The sequence below is a fragment of the Alosa sapidissima genome, chromosome 14 (assembly GCF_018492685.1).
Source record: "Alosa sapidissima isolate fAloSap1 chromosome 14, fAloSap1.pri, whole genome shotgun sequence".
In the NCBI taxonomy this organism is placed as follows: Eukaryota; Metazoa; Chordata; class Actinopteri; order Clupeiformes; family Clupeidae; genus Alosa; species Alosa sapidissima.
Window position 1 is genome coordinate 15,917,745 of NC_055970.1, and position 16,255 is coordinate 15,933,999.

Here is a 16,255-nt window from a genome sequence, read left to right on the forward strand (position 1 = left end):
CGAGGCATCTGGTCAGATGGCTGAAAGGGCCTTAAAGGACGACAGACAGATAGATGGGCCTTCTAGGTGCATAAAGGAGAAGGAGAGAGAAGGGCAGAGGGAGAGTGATCAGTCTTTCAGTCTTTGTGTGCGGTATTATTTGCAGTGAGCTTGCACATTCTAGGGAGCCTGTATCTGTGTGTGTGTGTGTGTGGTCCTGGAGGGTGTGGGGACCGCTCTCCTCTCTTCCAAAACTCTCTGTTTGGGTCCGGAGCTTTATTTACTCCTCGCTGCCAGCGTAGTCTGCGAGTTCAGAGTCTTTGTGCCGCGCGGCAACGTGTGGCGCCATGCAAATGCGGCCCCCAGCTCCTTACCTCTCTCTCCAATGGCAGCGGAGAGGAAGGAGAGAGAGGAGAGGCGGCAGGCCACAGGAAGTCAGTGGGATTGAGGGGGATAAGATCATAACTTATGCTGGGCCGTGCACTTCCAATGGAAAACCATCCGCACCACACAACCAACCTGGCTGAGGACAAGACCATCACTATGAAGAGAAGTGCAGAAACCACTCAGTGGCACAAACACACACTTACACAAACACGTAAACACACTGTCCTTCTTTCTCACACACAAAACACATGCAATCACAACATTTAATATGAAAGACGAAGCCTACTTCCTACGGCTTCATTGAGCAGCAGCCAATTCTGACACACATACACACACACACTCGCTCGCAACCTGTCCATTATGGGAAGCCCTTAAATGCTATTCTTTATGAGCCAGCCCTGCAAGCACACAGAGAGAGAGAGTGTGTATGAGCAAGGAAGAAGGAAAGAGTGTATGAGTGAGGGAGAGAGACAGAGAGTACATGTATGAGTGAGGGAGAGAGAAAGAGAGAGGACATGAGCAAGTGGGGGAGAGAGAGAGTGAGGGAGAGAGAAAGAGAGAGGACATGAGCAAGTGGGGGAGAGAGAGTATGTATGAGTGAGGGAGAGAGAAAGAGAGAGGACATGAGCAAGTGGGGGAGAGAGAGTATGTATGAGTGAGGGAGAGAGAAAGAGAGAGGACATGAGCAAGTGGGGGAGAGAGAGAGTATGTATGAGTGAGGGAGAGAGAAAGAGAGAGGACATGAGCAAGTGGGGGAGAGAGAGTATGTATGAGTGAGGGAGAGAGAAAGAGAGAGGACATGAGCAAGTGGGGGAGAGAGAGTATGTATGAGTGAGGGAGAGAGAAAGAGAGAGGACATGAGCAAGTGGGGGAGAGAGAGTATGTATGAGTGAGGGAGAGAGAGAGAGCGAGCGCATAAGCAAGTAAGGGAGAGGGAGAGAGTGCATGAGAGAGAGAGAGTGCATGAGAGAGAGAGAGAGAGAGACAGAGAAAAGAGATTGAGCAAGAAAGGGAGAGGGAGAGAGATGGAGTGAGAGAGACAGGGAAGAGAGAGAAACAGAGAAGAGAGAGAGAGAGAGAGAGAGAGAGAGAGAGAGAGAGAGAAAAAAGATAATGAGCAAGAAAGGGAGAGAAATAAACAGAGTGAGACATACCAACTGAGGGGAGAGAGCAAGTGAATGTGAGAGCGAGTGGGAGAGAAAAGGGAGGAGGGAGAGCAGGAGGAGAGAGGGAGTGAGCCAGAGTGGGGGTGGGGGCAGAGGGGAAGAGAGGAGAGGAGTAGCAGGGAGAGTGAGACAGCACAAGAGAGAGAGAGGGGCAGGAATATGGAAAGGGAGAGACCACCATCTGACCACTACAGAAAAGATCTCATTCCCATCAACTGTGTATTTGGGGTGGTGTGTATGCTTGTGTATGCTCACGTATGTGTGGTTTGTGCTTCATTGTGCTATATGTGTGTGTGTGTGTGTGTGTGTTTGCGTGTGTGTGGTTGTTTTCTCCCTGAGTGCCAGCCCTGCTCTGCCCATCCCCCACTCCCTCTCACTCTCCTGCTCACTCCCTCCCTCTCTCTCTCTCTCTCGCTCGCTCTAACTCACTCCTCACTCGCTCTCTCAATCACACTCTTTCTCTCTCTCTCGCCTGCTCTCCCTCTCTCCAACTCATCCCCCCCACCCACTCTCTCAATTACACACACACACTCCCTCCCTCCCTCCCTCCCTCTCCCTCCAACTCACTCCCTCACCCCCCTCGCTCTCTCAATCACCCTCTCCCTCCCTCCCTCTCTCCTCCTGTAGCTGAGCTGGCTGCAGCTCAACCCTCGCATACCTCCCTGCATTGTGTTGCCTGCCTGCCTGCGCGCTGTCTCTCTCTCTCTCTCTCTCTCTCTCTCCCCCTCTCAGCTCTAATGTCATACAGCACATTGTCTCAGCGCAGAGGGGAGAGCGCCAGGCCAGCAGGGCAGGAAAAAAGCTCATGTTCAGCACAGGGCAAGACCAGCGCAGATGACCAGCTCGGAGGTGGACTAGTAGGAAACACAGTAGCCAATCAACCCCCCCCCCCCCCCCCCCCCCACAGGGACGCTCAGGCCTGTCCTACCCTGAACCCCCACCCCCAAACTCCAGCCCTGGGGTCCAGTGACCCAGAGAGGGTTGGGCTGAGCTGGGGGTGGGGGCGACTGGGAGACTCAGACGGTCCTCCCAGGGGTGCTGCATGGCCTGGGGGCTGCGGTTACGTCTGTCTGGCTAAAAATACCTCCTGCCTGAACCAGGTGTGTGCCCCTGGTGTGTGTCACACCCGCAGCCTTCACCGGCAGCTCTTGCAGCGACAGTGCCAGCATCAATGGGCTGTTATCAAAACAAGGTAGTTCTGACGGAGTGAGTGTGTGTCTGTGGACAGATTAAACAGCCCAGCTGAAGCACACCTGCAGCCTTAAAGCCAGGCCCTGGATTTAACTCTGTCCGAAACCAGATTCCGCACACAACGCAGAGACACACACAGAGATGATTATATGGACATTGAGCGCATACTAGTCATCACGTTTAGTTACCGTCCTAAACCCCACGTTAAAGTTCTCCACTGACATAAATTTTTTTTTTTAAAAAACAGGGTAGAATGTAATTTCATATTCAGAAAGGTTTGCTTGCTTCAGGCATATCGGACAATTTGATCACCTGGCTCTCTCCCAAGTATGAATAAACTGTTTTATGTGATTTCAGCTAGTACCCTGGGCCTGCTCCTACACAAACTACTCGCCATGCACGAGACCTGCACAGAGAGTGAGGAAGAGGAAAAATGAGATTTAAATGGATTTTTCTTTTGTACAGTAACATGTGCACGGACACCAGCCTCGACTACTGTTACCACCCAAGAGACAAAAATGGCCAAGCTCCAAGATGATAGCTCCATATATACAAATCTATGATGGTTACATAGTGTCATGTAACAGACCTGCAATAGTTGTGGTTGTGCCATATATATGTTTTTTCCTGTTGAGAGACAGCTCGATCAGAGTAGATTCACCGTTTCTTCTTCATCTAGCCTTTACCTTCACTAAAAAATTGCTTGGCCCCTCAGACCTCTCAGCTCTGAGTTCTAGCAAAAGACGCCATCAAGGATGGAGACTACCAAGGAGACGCAGTTAGCCTCACTGCCTTTTAGATGAATTCAGCGTCAAGTAAACAAAGCACTTTCACTATTTGCAAGTGGCAAGTCAAACAACAGCCTAGCCTCAGCACATGGCCTACAGTAACGAGTGACATTCCATGTGAAACCATGTCCTCTTATCGAGGCACTGAGACGTGGAATCACTCTCAACAATCCCCCACACCCATTATTATCAGAATCATTTCCTGATTCCAGATTACATCAGTCAAGGTTATAGAAGGGCCTGTTTGTTATCTTTTTTAAAGACATTTCTGAGATGGTAGGAAGCAGCAGGCCACAGGCCACCCAGTGGTAGGCCGAATGGACATTGCAGAACTATCCAATGCACCTTCTCCTGTCTCGATAACCACCAAGAACCCATGAAACACATGAAAGGCGGCACATGCAAATATAGTCTCTACGGCAACATGAATATCTGAAACCTCAGTGAGGGCCCCCCCCCCCCCCCCCCCCCTCAATTTCCTGGTCTCGACGTGGGGAATCTCCAAAGACGTGTCCCGCTCAATATAATTCAAAATCAGCCCAGTGTCTCAGCTTACTGCAGGCAAAGCAGCAGTGGGAACATGAACAGTGACTGGCTCACCACACAGCTGTGGTCTCTCTCACACCTGTGGAAGGTTTCGAGGGCTGGAAGCAAAGCTTAACAAACATGGCTGACTTCGGCAGAAGTGTGTGTGTGTGTGTGTGGCCCAAGTGGGGTAGATAGGAGATGAGAGGAGAGATGAGAGGAGTGGAGTGGACAGCCAACAGCAGTAATAAAAAAAGAAACGAGCGTGAACGAGAGCAACAGTAAGGGAAGGAGGGTAAATAAAGGGGCTGCTTCTCTCCAGAACCTTCTGCATCCACACATGCGGAGAAATGACCACCACTGCATGAAGTTAGTCAACTTACAGGCTGCAGGCCTACAGAGCTAGGTTGCAGGAACTTAGATTAGTTAGGTCCCCGATGCTGTGAATAAAATTCTCTGCATCAGTTTTCATTTAGAACATGGTCTGCTTGTTTTATTTAAAGACCATTAGTAATAATTATGAGTTTTATGAAAATGTCTAACACAGGTGAATAATATAAATAAACTGCTCAGACCTACACTTCTTCTACAAATGAAGGGTTCAGATGCAAAAGCCTCTAAATCCCACCTATGTCAAAAATGAGATAAAGAGGTGAGGGGATGCTCTCCACACATAGTATACGCTAATCAAATAATTTAACTTCTAAACCCACTAAATACCACTCTCTTCCTGGTCTGAAATATCGATTTATAGGCAAAAACCTATAGGAGCCTGAATTTAAATGCTCATTTAAAAGAAAAGTGGTCAGACGGATTTAGAGGGTTTTGCATCTGAACTCTTCAAATAAAGGGGCTGCTTCTCTCCAGAGCCTTCTGCATCCACACATGCGGAGAAATGACCACCACTGCATGACTGACTAACTTACAGGCTGCAGGCCTACAGAGCTAGGTTGCAGACATCAAAGGGGTCAGTGTCAGGTGACGAGGTACAGTGAAGAGGCACTAAAGCGCACACACATGCACATGCGAACACACAGATAGACCAACCCACTTCTCTCTCTCTCTCGAATATAGAATTTAAGAATATTAACTCATGTGGAGCTATACAACAGTCTTCCCTAAAATTCCAACTTCAATCTGCATTGTTTGAAGATCAATTCGTCTTGTTTGTTTGACAACTGCAGCTAAGGACATATCCTTATACAAACATACCTAACAGCTCACATTCATACAAGCATCATGGTAAGAGACGTGTCTCATCAGCTGAGCGCAGCTCCCAGTAAGCAGCACTATAGTCTAAATAGACTACACTGTAGAAGAGGGGTATTGCCATGGTGCTATTCACTTTTCTCAGGTGTGTTTAAAAAATGCACAAACATCATGACATACTGAATTCTAGCCAAAGCCTCAGCAGACGACTAATGAAAAGGAAAAAAATGCCCCCCCCCCCCCCCTCTCTCTCTCTCTCTCTCTCTCTCTCACACACACACACACACACACACACACACACACACACACACACACACCTAGTGTCCCTGGTCGTTTATTTCCCCCGAGTGAGGAGTAAATGAGGCACTTCAACACAGGCTTCTTCCTGCTCTTGCCCCCCTCTGCTCTCATTTCACACCGATGTACAGGATCTAAGGGCGAACTCATTACGGAGTAGGTCCTCTCACTTGGTCAAAGAGATTTTAAAATAGCCGCGTCTCCATCCAACAAGCTTTTTGTCACCTCTCTTCATCAACCTGTTTAACCTCGTGCAACCTAAGACAGCACAGAGAACCCAGAGAATAAACACGCAGCAAACCGTCAGAGGGAACAGGCGTATTGGTCCATCACTCACAGAGATGCTGATTGTAACAATAAAACTTGTTCCAACAAGATATATATTAAAAAAATATGAATATGAATTCATATCACACATGCTAGAAACAAAAACAACCCAGGTCAGGCACAGACCAAGTTAACACAAGGGTCCCTACTAAGCTGCACAAGAAGCACTGGCTGACATGGTCCCTTGATACAGATTCACAATTCACTTGACATAGGGCTTGCTTTTTCTACCATCAGGCCTACAACATTGTTGCAGCCTAGTGTGCAGTCAGTCTTTACAACAAGCCCAGCACTCAAAACGCCACATGGGCAGTGTGCATCACTATTCAAGCTTGACACTTTACTCACAACCTGTAAACTAAACTTTTGTGGGCCAACTTACCTTCTTAGGCTGATTAAAAGACACCCCTACATTTAAGGCTGATTAAAAGACACCCCTACTCGCCCACCTGTTGAGTTCTTAAGCACCACTGTGCTTCAGTCGGGTTTAATTGTAGTGGACAGCGCGCATTCAAACACCTTAAAACAAGCACAAACCTGCGGACAGTACATGAGAAGGAAGGTACGAGAAAAAGAAGGAAGGAAGGTACGAGAAAAAGCCACATAAGGCCTATCAAGGTGGGCGTAGGACCAATGTGATCTGATCATAATGACGGAGTCATCATCCAGATAAGACTAACATTATGCTACCTTGTCCTCCTTGATGCTGCCACATCCTCCGGTAACTAACACAGTAATGTGCAAGAGTTCAAAAGGAAGTACTCTATAAAACAAATGTAAGATGCTGTCAATTTGCACATCTGAGCGAGGCATAAAAAAAAATATATAGCATTCAACAAGGATTTACAAGATGTGCCCTATTGCTCTGATCAGGAAAACATTTGCATGGTAAACATTCAGATATGCCAAATATAGGACTTCTGCATAACAGCAACATCTAGACATATCAGTTACTAGAGGGGCAGGTTTGGATTAAATATCATAATAATAATAATAATTGTGGAACTTCTCATGACTTCTGAAAATCGCGACAAATTAGCGCCACTAGTGGAAAAGCGATACCAACGAACAGGTGATGCATCAGAAAAAAATATGAAAACGCCCGCGTAAAAAGTGATTTTATGAGGGGAGTTTGGTCGCGCGCACTAAGTGGGTGCTTTTCAATGACAAACAGCCTAATTATACGTAGGCCTGCTCTAGCAAAACAGTTCTAATCATTCTATTGTCATTTCAGATGCACGTTCTCAAGGCTGCACGTTCTCAATGTTCAGAGCATACAGTATCGGCTTAAATACAGAATATGTGAAATATATGGACTCATATTCAGATGTAAGTTAGGTTGCAATAATACAATTCTCCTGACAAGTGCGAAGCCCACAGGTGTTCGCTTGCTTATGGTTGACAGAGACCAGTGCAGGAGCCCGCTTCTAAGGCACAGACATAGTGAACAGTACTCATGTTTATCCAATATGCTAAGATCTATCTGCTCCAGCTCTAGTTTTATCTTTAAGCATATGTCACCACAACACCTGCAAATATACAAACACATTGGCGTCGCTCGGTGCACAGATCTCTCGGTTAAAATGTAACGTTCATGTAAAAAAGTAGCTTGCTAGCCTAGCTAGAGAGGGACACCAACTGAAAACACAAAAATAGCGACAAACTCTTTAGCGAACACTTTTTCCACAATGCCTCATGAACAGCGCAGTTGTAAATGCAGAAGTCGCTGAAATATTTTGATGGGGTGACGAGGACAAGACCCACTCAACTCGGCATCAACAATAATACGATTTGGGCTTTTAACGTTCGTTAGCACGGAGCTAGGAAGAAATCGTATTGTGGTAAATGGCATAAGTTTACAGGCCTCTTTGACACCAACGTGAATACAATGTGACCGCAAAATATTCGTAATGTTTTAACAAAGCGCCCCATTGATGGTTCAGATTGCAGTGATGGATAAAAGCCAGTAATCTTGATAAAATTTGAGGGCTGCGTTTTACCTTCAGTTCCGCACTCTCCGCCATCTTGTAACTCCTAGCGCAGGCGTGATGTAGTCTCGTCACATGGCCTGGGAGCGCGATATGATAGCATGGGATAGTTAAAGAGAACAGAATTTGAAAACAAAAACTTCAAAGATTTGTTCACAAAGTCAACACTCAGTTGTGAACTGTTGCCGAAGCATCATAGACATCCACGAATGCTTTTTTTTCCGCACACGCATTTGTCTTTTGTGTTCAGATTCCTTAATCTATTCATATTATAATCTATGGCTAACACAGTCGATGGCAACATTTCGTAAATACATGGAAATGCAAGGAAAATGTTATCAATTATCCCAACTAAAGTTAATTTATATTTAGCTTTTTTCTGATAAATTTTTGTTTTAGGCCGAGTCCGACGCGTCCATAAAATTAGTATAGAGTCTTTGATTGATCTTTGTCTGTTTGTGCAGCGCCTCTACGATTTCACCCTTAGAACAGACGCTACTGCCCATGGCTGTTATTGGCCATGTTCAAAAAGATCACCCGTGAAGACGTTTTACTATACTGTAACGGTAGGGTAGGCCTAAGTGATGCTGGATGATGTGTTTGTTTGCTGATGCTTTTGCCCAAACCTTACATTATATTTGAATCAAAGACCAAACAAAACACACCAGAGGGGTACCTCACACCTCCCTTCAGCACTCCCTGAGAAACTCCAGTGTTATGTTATTGTTTGAGGGACACACTGCCCCACTTTATGTTTCATGCAGTCAGGATCGTTATGTTATGTTACAAAAAGTGTTGGGTGTTAAGCATCGCTTACCCTACCTTTAATAAACCACACTGGGTTGTACCACGCACCAAAATATTTGGCCCCAGTTTCGGCCTACTGGTCAAATGTCTGGGGCCAAATGAATGTGGCAAAGAAGAGGTCTATAAAAATCCTCAAGAAAGAAAGAATGACATGACAATGTTTGACAGTGATACATTGTTGCACGTCTTTTGAAAAACCCAATAAATAGAAAGAATGAGACATATTTAAACAACTCATTGCACATAAGTGAAATAAAGAAAGCTGTCAAGTAGCATTCCTCACACACTACTGAATGACTAAGATTTTAAGATTTGTTGTTTAAAAGTCAGGTTTTTTTTTTTTTTTCACTTAAACAGCTACCCTAATATACTGCTCAATACGTCCTTTTCCCTCCACATAAAACATATCATGATCAGCATGGGCTTGAATATGTTGACAAGACAGTCAAATTTGAGCGAGCAATCCCTTGACATAAAGCAAGAATGCAACTATGCTGCCATACGGCTCATCTGCCATTATGGTGTTAACAGTGCCCCCTAGCGGTTTACTCTAAGTAATACATCTCAGCCCCAGCACTCAGGTCATTTTTTTAGATAAGGCAGGTGCTCTAAATGAACAAAAGTATGAACACACATCATCAAATAATGTAAATTCATATAAGTAACTCAGTCAATATCATACAGTAAATGTATTACATAAGGCAACAGCTATCAGTTTGCGCTCAGAATTTGAGAGAAGTAAGCTTTGTGAGCCTGGAGAAATTAATATTTCATTTCAGTTCATGAAACCTGGGACAAGACTTCCTGCATTCATAGCCTATTTAAGTATGTTTTTCCAGGATATGTGCTTCTTCTCTGGCCCACTTTACTGAACAGCTTTTATCCATCCCTAAACACACCTGATTAACTGCTCCTGACTGGGTGAACCAGGTCCTACTTTGGTTAGTGATTGTATGAAAGGAATTTTGTAATATGTAATATCAATATGTAATATCACATACTGATGTTGTCCATACATAATGTATTATTGTACCTACAGATCATTAGTGCATGTGTAATAAGAAGTGCTTGTTACAGTACTTTGCCAATGTGACCTCTCTCTTTGGGGAAGGAAAATAAAGTGGCTATGGGATAAAGTTTGGGACTCTTGATACCCTAACATTAAGGGCCCGTCCCAATACCTCCCCTTCCCCTAGATTTTTGCCCTAACCCTCGTTTTTGCACGTGCACGTGTAGGGGTAGGGTGTCCCATTACTTTAGGGAGCAAGGGGAAGTGCTATTTTCTCCTTAAAATATAGGACTGATACAGGCAAGTGGGAGATGAAATTACCCAGGATACCGTGCGAACTCAGCGAGCCAGCCAAAATTTTCAACCAAGATGGCTGACACCGCTGGAAAGGAACATTTGCATTGCTCATATATTTTCGCAAATAAGCATATTAAAATTTCTAAATATGTTGGAATATGTTAGTTTGATGCACATCCAATGGACTGTTGAGTTTTGAACAGTAATGTTACAAAATATCTCACGAAGCTATCTGACGATGTTCATGATATCTGCTGAATGCTTTGAGAGAGTCTGCCCATCAAATAACGTTATTACACGGCTCTTCAAAGTGCTGCAGAAAGTTCCATTCACATGAATGGGCCTTCCCAACGTTTGGGCCTATGTTAAATCTATTTATCACCCTGAGAGAAAAAATACTCTTTTCTGATTGGCAGGCGGGGTGGCTTTTAATCCTGAATAACGGGACACCTATGAAGTAGATCTGGTAAAAAAAGTTTAATCGCCGTTCCATATCAATGCTTATGAATGGTAACAATGATTGTAGGACGACGGTTGAGGCTGGAGGCAGGCTTCGCAACAATGGAATCAACTGTAAACAAGCTAACTTTCCATGCTATCGCTGTTATAGGGCCAACGAAAGTTGTACAACAAGCTGAACTAGTGAGCTTCTTTTTAAACGGAACCGCGTGTTTCCTTTGCTTTACAGTGGCAACCGGGTGATAAGCGGGATAACGGCCTTCGAGGTGTGTCCAGGTGTGTCTACTCGGGCGGAGTCAACTCCCCTCCGCTGCCCGTCGGGAAGTTCTTTGCCCCTCGCCCTCGTCCATTAATTCCGTATCAGGACACCTCGGCGGCCGTTATCCCTTACATAATGGAAGAAATGGGACGGGCCCTAAAGTGTAACTCTTCCGCACGAGTCTCCGAGCATAGAATCCGACCCGACTTTGCGTTCAAGTCTTTTCCAAATTTCCGAATATCCGATGTGGCATGAATGCGATGTCTTGTTGAGAGCTGCAGCTATTCGTGAGTTTTGGTCGCTTTCGTACGCACCAGCATGCGAGACCGGCTGTACAAGGTTTCAGTGAGTGTTACGAGTTTGTCAGCTAACGATAGCATCATATTAAATTTGAGTATTGATTGGCACATGTTATGATGCCCATACTTGTATTATTAATTACTCTATTGTAGCGTCCTAAAATTGTGGCATGGCATGGCTGATGTCGCCAGAGCCACAGCGTCAGGCTGTACTAACTGCATGAACTGGTGAGGGAGCATCCGGGTCAGGGGCTTGAGGCAATCCTTGCCTCAATGCATGTGACTCAAGACCAGCACGGTATCATCCAGGCAACCATGGGTCAGCAGAGGGTTTGGGGGGGGGGGGGGGGGCAGAAGTTGGATGGCAGCCTTATCAGGTAAAGGTGCACGACTCTGGACTCTTTGTGACCTGATGTGCTTGTGGACCCATCTGCCCTACATAGCCAGTGGAATATGACCATCGCGGAGGCTGTCCAGTCCCCGTGCGTTTGCCTTCGTGTGGAGGGAGAATCCTGAAGGACAACCACCCATATTGGCACCAAGTCCAGCTGTACATCACACACTGGGACCTTTGCCATTTTGTATGGCCTACAAAGGATGCAGTGATTATCCTCATCCTATAAGACTCTTTCTGGTGAATTTCTACAGGCAACAGATGTTCCCTGTGTTGGCCAGTAAAGAGGACATGTAAATACATATGTAAGTATGTAAATAGTTTATTTTTTCTCTTCAATCAGTTCTTTGTTTGGGAGACAATGGATCAAGGTTAATGTCGCATCTATCAGTACCTGAAGATAGGTCCCATGATGTACGCCCAAAGTCATGGAGCTTAGGCACTCTATTGGGCAAAATAAGAATGAATTCGCAGAGGCAAGCGAAACAGAGTTGGCAAAAGTTTAACTTTATTTATCAGTTCGGTATGTTTGTGTTTAGAGGTGAAAGTTTGACCAAGATGGCAGAGGCTACTGGAGCTGTAACACGAAAACCTGTGTAGAGCTCAACCAAGGGCGTAGGTTTGGTCTCAGCTTTGGTGGGGACACATCCCCAACTCCTGTTGTCACGATACCAACATTATTGTTTCAATACCAATAACAAGTGAAGAATCTCGATTTGGATACATCAAGCCAGTACCTTTCCGGAAATGTTGCTGCTACAGCTGCCATCTTTAAGGGAAAGTCCGTAGGAGTCGATTGCCGTCAACAGGAGGCTACCTCACACGAGACATCACGTCACGTGACATTTCAAAATTCCAACCTGTTAGAAAGCTAGGGTTTGCTGTTGCATACAACTTCATTTCAATTTCGAAAGAAATACTGGACTATGTTTTTTTTTTTTTAAAAACGGCGACGAAATTGTGAATTTCCAGAGCGTGTTACTCCACACTCGGCAATCGACTCCTACGGACTTTCCCCTAAAGATGGCAGCTGCAGCAGCAACATTTCCGGAAAGGTACTGGCTTGATGAAATTCATTCTGGACTCTCTATCCGACCACATAAAGACCTCGGGATACTTCGGTTTGGCTTTAGGGACCCTCTACTCCAGTGGTCCCCAAACTACGGCCCGCGGGCTGGATATGGCCCGCCACCTCATTTTAGGTGGCCCCTCAAAACATGTCCGTGGTATATAGGATCCGGCCCGCACGGGAGTACGACATCGTCAAACTATAATCTCCGTAATTTTCCCCATTCATTCTCTATGGCGGGTCTTAACAGTACACATGTAATATTCTTTTTGTCCACTGGTGGTTGTTTTGGCGCTGTTTCGTGTTTGCCATCGAAAACGGAATGAAATGTATAGTAGGCGTACCTACAAACAATGTAAGAGGCCTCTGCTGACTGCATCAGTGCTCAAAGTATTCTAAAAATGTATCAATTAATTTTTAATAACTAACTAACTTCTATTCAAGTCATAATTCTGGAACTTTCTGGTATAATTATTTATATTTTTTATTTACTCGTTCAAATGTTCATACAGAGTTCACAAAGTTCTCATCAGGTGAGTGAAAGTTAGAATGGTGGTCATTTCAGATGTTTCTGCCACCACTTCATAAAACACATAGTTTGAGAACTTTAAATTATTTGTAGGATATTGCTTGTTCACAATTTGAGCTGTGTAATCTATGCAAAGTTCAGAGTTCAAAATATACTTTTGGGACTCCCTGCTTATAGTTTTGAGAATGCTATTATTATGACCGCCGCTAGCGAAGCTAGCCCCCCCGTCATCTACTTCCTGAATTTTTGGTCAACGATACCCGGGACACCGAACCACCGGGGCACATGTAATTTGGTGGGTATGTAGCCCCACTAGACTTTTACGGAAAAATTTGGTTTCGTCCCCGGGGGCCACTCCCCCCCCCCGTGCTGGGCCCCCCGAACCGCAAAAAAAGCAGTTTTTCCTAAATAACTACCTGAACCGTGGCACTGAGGATGAAGAATCTTTTACGGTATGTTGGTCTCAAGGACCCACATCAACCTGGCCCATAATCACTCATTTGTGATTTGCACCCCCCTGGTAAAAAATGAAAATGCAATATTATTCTGCTTTAATCGCCCCTATCTTCAGTTAAGATGTTCAAAACTGCACCAAATTTTATGTGTATGATTGACCTGGCATTCTCTGGGGGTATGCCAAGTTTCGTAGAATTTCATCCATGGGGGGGGGGGGGGGGGGGTCTAAAAAAAATTAGGTTATGTGTACATTTAGTGACTGTACACTCATTGGCCTGTAGATGGCGGTGAACACATATACACATGCACACACACACAGGCACCCACATACTATCAGTATTAGAACGGCCGATACATAATTACAAATTCAGTAGGATTAAAAGAAAGCCAAAAATATTCATCATCATCATCATCATCATGGCTGCATTTCCAGTATTGGCGATAAGTAGTCGTTTGTCCACCAGATGGCGCATCGTTGCAGTGAGACGTAATTTTGTTGGAAGTTAAAAGTGGGTTGGAAAAACAATGGACGCTTCCTACAAGGACTGTAGTTTACCGAAGAGAACGTCTAATAAGGATAGGACGATGTTCACATGAAATGTAATTCCCATTTCTTCTTGAAGCCGAAATAAATCTGAGGATGTTTATCGGACATGCTTGGTTTTTACTGCAGGTACGTTAATCTTATAATATCAATAAGGACCTAGGTAATGTTACCGTTAGCGTTGGTTGAGTGATGGAGGCCAATTTGATTGATTGCATTTGTAGAAAACTATAAATGCGGTTATACCAAGCAAATTGATAGCAGCACTGTAATTGTATCTTTCGACTGTCGTTTGTTGCACGTGCTACAAAAATTCTGTGCAATGGAAGATTTACCAACGTTACACCGGTCTGATACAGTTTTGCCTATACATGCGTGAGACTGAGACGCCTGTTTATTTTGTTTTAAGTGCGTGCAGGGTGTGAGAGGGGAATCGATGTGCTTTGATTCCAGCTTGGTAGTTGTAGTCAGTGAAATTAAAAAGCACGTGTGTGTGAAGTATCCAAACAATGACACCTTCATTTCATTATGGCTGCTTTAGCAACACACCTTAAGCTACTGTGTAGTGGGTCCCATTTAGAAGTGGCTACTTCATTCGCGCTTTCCTTGACTGATGGAGCTGCGTGAATTTTATTACAACTTTTCGCCACGATATGGCAGTTTAAGTCCGCTTGATACTGGAAGGCGTAAGCCATTGGTTTCCAAAGGAGATTTTATTTGTGTCGCCAGCATAGCCTATTGACAATTTATGTTGTAAAGAGGCCTACCTTATAAGCCTACCTGTAGTTTAGGGAAGCTAGCAGCTTTCTATTAGGATCTAGTTTGTTAGTTACAGTTTTGTCATAACTCCCTGATGCATTTTTGCATTTAGAATAGCCAGAGCGTGGATATAAAAATTAAACAATATCGGGTGCCTATGGACTAGGCTGGGTGAACCCAGCCTGATCTGCCCACTATTTATTTTTTGATTTCTTAAAAGATTGAGCTTGGTCTGGTGAAAGCCAGACTAGCCATGGACCTCAGTTACACAATGCGAGGCAACATGAATCAGCCTATATTTGCACGAACAATAACGGACAACAGCTCTTCAACTTTGGCCCGTTAAAATGTGTATGAACAGTCTAGCGACGCATTTCATCAAGGCCCATTTGGACATGTCAGTTATTTGCACCACTGGTTAGATGTAAAACAGCATTTCGTTTCAGACTACTGTTACTTTATTTGTGCATTGACAATAAAGTATTACATGAACTAAAGATGACTAAAATCTTATGTAGAAGAAGAAACATTCACAAAAAATCCATCCATCCAAAAATTACCTTTGTTTTTGATAGCTGTTGAAAACGGCATGGAACTGACAGAGATGTTTTTGTTTATAAATAAATAAATAAATAAATAAATAAATAAATAAATAACATTATGCTGATACCTTTTGCTTTTCCCAAATACAATGTAGCCTACAGGTGTAAGTGACCTTTCATAAATCCAGTTGCAATGGATGAACTGTGATTAACTGCCCTACTTGTGATTGTTTAGAGATTTTAAAGGTTTTATAACAATGCTACATCTTCTTTTGCTATTCTACAATCTATTCACCTTTTCAGCACCAGTAGGCTACTTTCTGTGCAGCCGCACACACACACTCAGGCATGCCAAACAAGCATACACAAAAGTTTCAAGAGTGGGGGATGGAGTAAAATATGGAGACAAATTGAAGTGTGATTTATTTTCGCGGAACGGATGTACAGGACTGAGCGGCGGTCATATTTTGTACCGCTATGCGGTACATCTAGTTTCATTTGAGCTACATTTTACACTGATATGGCATGATGGCAATATAAACACAGATAACAATGGTATTAAATTTGAATAGCCTGTAGATTAAATGTAATGGAATATTCAACTAAGGTAGACTGCCTTTGTTCACAGCGCTAAGCTATTTATGGTTACTGATACTCCGAGTCTCTGGCCCTCTCTTAGAGCCAGGCATAGTGAGCTGGCCCTCGGAAGAAAAAGTTTGGGGACCACTGCTCTACTCACTACCACGTAAGTGTAATGTTGTTTGGAACTGTAGAAGAGGTATAAAAATAGCGTTTTGTAGCGGCGAAATGACATGCCCGGGTCACTTCCAGGCTAACGAGTTTTGACTAAAAACGGTAAAATCGAACTTTCTCAAAACACATCCGAATGACATGATTTTGATGTCAACTCAACGTATTGTAGTTGCATAGTGATGTATTATGTCAATTTTAACAAAGGAGGATAGTGATTATGAA

General features: G+C 44.2%; 1 protein-coding gene across 1 annotated transcript in view; it reads right to left on the bottom strand.

Annotated features, from left to right (window-relative positions):
* The window catches only part of pias1a (protein inhibitor of activated STAT, 1a), a 46,056-nt gene extending 38,065 nt beyond the window's left edge, over nucleotides 1-7,991 (bottom strand). Inside the window, 1 exon segment of the mRNA XM_042061917.1 lies at nucleotides 7,870-7,991. Within this exon segment, the coding sequence (XP_041917851.1) occupies nucleotides 7,870-7,893 (24 nt within the window). The 5' untranslated portion in view covers nucleotides 7,894-7,991.
* Nucleotides 7,992-16,255: the final 8,264 nt, after the last annotated feature.